At 32.1% G+C, this 5492-nt stretch overlaps 1 protein-coding gene across 1 annotated transcript in view; it reads right to left on the reverse strand.

Annotated features, from left to right (window-relative positions):
* LOC107451078 (uncharacterized) overlaps window positions 1-5492 on the reverse strand; it is a 13034-nt gene that overhangs the window by 3113 nt on the left and 4429 nt on the right. The window contains exon 4 of the mRNA XM_016067067.3: window positions 1855-2019. Within this exon, the coding sequence (XP_015922553.1) occupies window positions 1855-2019 (165 nt within the window). The remainder of the gene's footprint in view (window positions 1-1854; window positions 2020-5492) is intronic.

A 5492-nucleotide genomic window follows, 5' to 3' on the forward strand; every position in this document is an offset into this window, starting at 1 on the left:
TTAAAAATAAATACGAATAGGAAGTATATAAGTATATAAAAAATCTCCTGAATATAAACCCACTACATGTATGTTTAAATATAAAAGTACTGCATATAAATACTGCAAAACACGTAATTATTAAAGTATTACAGTGCGTCGAATAATTTGATCTGATTATTTCTGTATACTAATACAATACCTGATGTAATAAATATTCTATACTTATATAATATATCGTCTAATTTGACCAGTTGATGCACGAACGTAAACAAGTGCAAACCGGTTGCAGTCGCGTGAAAAGAATAATGTTGTAAAGTATCACCTGTTAACTTAGAATTTCCATAGAGTGCGTCGAATAATATGGTTAGTGACTGTATAGAATCTAAGATTATAGACTCTAATATTTCAGTTTCTGTTCAAAAAATGTGCACAAAGAGGTCGCAAATCAATATTTTAATTTTTAAAAAGCGAGAAGGCTAAAGGAATCTGACAAATTACTGTAGTGAAGGTAAATATCAAAAACAGTTGGTATAATTTCAGACAGTAATGTGAAGGTGCTTGAAAAATCGTTCTTCGAACCCACTTTTTTTCTCCCGCTATCAAACCTCTCTTGCTGTACATTACACTCGCTTCCTGCATCGTAATTCGTCAGATGTTCATAGGAATTCTAAGAATGCATATTAAGGGCAGTCCATACGAAACATTCTGAATGACAAATAATAAATTTAATGTGGTTTACACCTATTTCGAAGCGAAGGTTTAGAACATTTAGTGACTATCCCATAATATTTGTATCATTTACAATAAAAATTACCCAATTTATCGTTGCTTAAAATTTAAAGGATTATCAGTGATTGAAAAATTTTCTTAGGTGAATAACTTATACATTTCCTGTCTTTCTTCAGGTGATAGTGTCAGGGCCCGACTTAGCCTTATCGTTGCCCAGGGCAGTTGCCCCAGGCCCCACATCAGAGAGGACCCCCAAATAGAATAGAAAGTTTTTTTTACGTTTCCTTCTTGTCATATATTGTAAATCACCAATAGTCTGCTATAATTATTAATCCATCAATCAATATATTTTACTTACTTCTACTTCAATTTGCAGATAATATATTGCAACATGTAAACATTTACTTCAATTTTTATCTTTGAATAAGTACTGTTAACTTCAATCTTCAGTATGGATGGTGTTTTCATTAGAAATGTACCCAGAACCTGATCGCGTTGGAGAAAAATTAATCATTTCAAATGAAATTACAATCAAACCCCGTTATAGTGAACTTGGTTTATAGTAGACTCCCGGATATAGCGAATGAAATGTTCGTTCCCGTGCCTTGCTATACACATATAATATTAATTTTTGTGGATATAGTGAACCGAAAGCAGAGAGGAAATAGGATATTATGAACTTTTTTCTGTCTTCGACTGATTTTTCTCTTCATTTTTTTGGAATTTTAAAATTTCTTCATAAAATACATATACCGATTTTTAAAACCATCTATTGAGGGGAATGTAGCCATAAGCATTTTTTCTTGTTTGCTTTTTCTATCTCAGTTTTCAATCCCTAAATAAAGGCCGTCCCTACATTTTTTGTACGCAAGACGAAGACTAATAAAAATTAAAAGTTAACACATTTTTTGTTACTACATATTGTTTTTAAATCATTTTTGTATTTCCTTTTATGGGTGATTTATTTAAATAACGTGTCATAAAAAGGAGCAGTTCGGAAAAATTAGTTATAATTGTTTGCAGTACGGATATAGTAAACTACCGGTTATAGTGAACCGAAATTTCGATCCCTTGAAGGTTCACTAACTATAGCGGGGTTTAACTGTATTATCGTCGGGTATTAAAATATTGAAAATTACTTACATAGTTTATTTCAGCAGTCTCTTGCCTTTCACTGTCATCATCATCATCATAATCATCAATTCTAATAAATTTTTTCATCAAAGTGGTGCATTGTTTTCTATTCACGCTTCCTTTTTTATTATCATGATCATCAAATTGGATTCTGAATCTTCTCACCGTACCATCCTACAAACAGATAGTTCATTTGTACTAATTGTCATCATTTAGAAAATTAAATTAAAATTACTAATTAGAATAAAGATTTAAAAAAAATCAACAAAAAAGTTGTGATCGTCTTATTACGTCCACTGGTTGGTCAAATGTTTTTTCTTTCTGGATTGACTGCGTTAAACTCCACAACATTTCAAATCATGGGTTGCAAAAACTGTCTCAATGGATGTTTGTCGTCGGATTGATTTTCATATCCTGTCTATGTACGTGCTTCAATACTTTTCCTTCTTCAGCATTCATATTTATATTGAAATCACCGACAAGCCAATCATTATACGTTAATAATAAAAAGAACACAAAAATACTTTAAATTATTATTATGTAAATACATGAAAAAGACCTGCTGGTGAAAAGAAAAAGAAAAGCAGCAGCTGTCGCCATAACAACTCATTCAATGACGACGCATGCGCACTGTTCACAATTACCCTTGAACACAGTTGAAAAATGTGTGGACGCCATGGAATCCAAACAAAGACCCATTTTGCCAATGGGCAAAAAAATCCTTATTAAATTTCATTAATCTCGCAATTGTTTTTAAAACATATTTTCACGGGAGATTTTCTGATCAAGACCTGACAGCTGTTGAGAGTAAGGCCCCGGATACGCAGATAAAGTGGCGACATGTCACCATCTTGGTGAACACGACTCTCAGTGTAAAAATATGGAGTTTCTATTCTTACAAGCCACTTTATATTGATCAATATCTTCGTATTCCTGAAGATAATCTATAGATTTACTATTTGTACTTTTAATTCCTTTTTTTCCATCTGAAATTATATGTTTTATTTATATACTATTCAGTTAAAATAATACCTTATCCATAATTTAAAACTTTCTCATTTCTTCTTTCATAATCTGCTATATACGTATATATTTTTTTCTAAACTCTTTGAAATTTTTTACAGTCTTTTTTTTTAAGAGGCTCAAGGGGTGGTATGATTTATAATCATTACGGGCATTATTATCAATGTTCTAAGATTGCTTAACCTGAGAAAGCACTTTTTTGTGTCTGATGATTTTGTAACTTAAAGTATATAGTCTGCACTAATTAACATATTTGAGGTCACCCCCCCCCCTCGAACCATTAACATTGAGACCTAGAACACGAAAATTTGATCATTAGATCAAAAGTTGTTCAGGGTGATCCGTTTTTTGCGCCATGTACACAAAGAATGAAGTCTGATAAATATTTTCTCATTTGTTTAGCGGAAGCTACTGTTTCAAAGTAAACTATGAACAATTCAGTTTTGTGCAATATTTTAAAGATAACATCAATGATGTTGGCTAGCTTATAGCTCTAATCAGTTTATTGTAATACTTAATTACTTTTTATTCGTTATGCTAGATTATTAGATTAATTAACGTGATTGTTGTAGCAAGGGCGGAACACGTTACAAATTATTATTTCCAAGGTTATCCACATGTTTATTCGGTTTATAGTTATGCCTTCTAAACGCATTACTACTGTTAAACTAAATAATTTAGAATCATCGGTAAATGAAATGAAAAATAAATATTGTAATCAAAATTCATTCAATTGAGAATCAAAATTCATGAAAGAAATTGTATTTATTCGCTGAGGATAAACGCTAATGAATGCCAATATTATTATTGATGCGAATGATAATTAATTTTGATAATATTTACTAATTGGAGTAAAATAATAAGGTATGTACTAAAAGGCAAAATCAATGGCGAAATGGCACTCTTTCGTTTAAGAGCGAGTAAAAAATAGACAAACTAATATTGACATTAATGATGCGTAATTAAGGTGGGGATAGCCTGGTTAGTAGGGCACTGGGTCCATACCCAAGAAGACGTGGGTTCGATCCCTACTAACCGAAGACTCCCCGTGTAGTAAATGGCTAGTGGTACACATTAAATATGTCGAGTCACAAAGTCCTCCATGTTCCCAAAATAAATCATACCACTGATCCAAGAGTTTCCTGGTCTTCTGGATTGGTTCAAAATTACAAGGCTACGAAGTTCAGCATTAGCAGTCGTAAACACAAAATTGGGTCAGCTGTTCAACAACGGTTATCAAATATGAAATAAAAAAAATGATGCTTAATTAATTTTTCCTTTAAGCACTATAAGGCGGCCCTCCCGGAGCACCACCTTATGTTCTATGCACCTGTATTTATAGTTTGATTGGCCCTCAAAGAAAACTTCTGTTGCCATGTCACGTTCTTGTAATTTTTATTTGGATTTTAATAAATGCCACGGGTGGAGTTAGGTGATCTAGCGCTCGGCTAGGCACAGTCCACACAGGAACTGTCGCGACGACGGGACATCCTTCCGTGTGCCCGAGTGAGGGCAGGTCAGAATATTCAAAGCCTTAATCAATTTTTTTAATGCATATTAATTGAAATAAAAAAATAAGTTATATACTAAGCAGCACAATTAATGGAAAAAATGTGTTTCTCTGTTATGGACTACCGTAAAAAGTCGCCGTACTATTATTGACATCAATGATGCTTAATTTTGTTTGAAGGCACTCCTAGCGTTATTAAAATTTTAACGTGATTATAATATGTGACAAATATACTCTCATATAGGTACAAAGTATTTTATGAGTAAATTCGGTGACTGCATCAATATTGTACATTTTTATGATGGAGACTGAGGAAAGATATTCTTTTATGGTTCCTCGAATAAACGGGAAAAAGTTGCTTGATAGTGGTAAATTTTAAATATAAGTTGCCTAAACTAAAACGTTTTTATGCCAACTTGATCTCTTTCGATCATCTACCTTCTACCCCAACATCTATATATATATATATTTCTCTTACACGGCGATAAAAAAAAAGCCTCATTACAACTCCCCGAATGGCAACGCTTGAAAATCGACCAATCATTGAGGCTAAGAATGTCACATGGTGAGGTGGCTCAACATATAGAGCTTTTAAAAACGGAAACTGAAATAACCAGAGTGTAAAATGTTATGTGCTTATGCGCATCGTATTTTGTGTTAAATAATTTATTTATTATATATCAGTTTATAGATGGTAACGAGAAGAGTTTTGTGGTTGCTATGGTGACTATTTAGAATGTAATTTTTTTTCTTCTTTTTCTTTTGAGTGAGTGTGATATTTCTTTTTTGGAACTGTGATGCTGTAATTTTATTGTTTAGTTAATAAATCTTCCTTTTGTATTAAACGTGATAGTAGTTTCCTTAATTATTTGATTCGAAGTCCTTTGAGTTTTATTTGAGGTCAGTTTATTTTGTATTTTTTGACAAGAGAGAGCATTCTCACCAAACGAGATTTCTTCCGAAATTCAATGTTTTGTTTATGCAGGGTTTTTCCATTGCAATTTCTCTTATTTAAATTTTTAATAGACTTAATTATAGCCAAAATTTTAACCTTTTTAAAGAGATATCAGTTTTAGAAATTTTATCTTAAGATTTTATACTATAGCACATTTCT

The sequence above is a fragment of the Parasteatoda tepidariorum genome, chromosome 5 (genome assembly GCF_043381705.1).
Source record: "Parasteatoda tepidariorum isolate YZ-2023 chromosome 5, CAS_Ptep_4.0, whole genome shotgun sequence".
Lineage (NCBI taxonomy): Eukaryota > Metazoa > Arthropoda > Arachnida > Araneae > Theridiidae > Parasteatoda > Parasteatoda tepidariorum.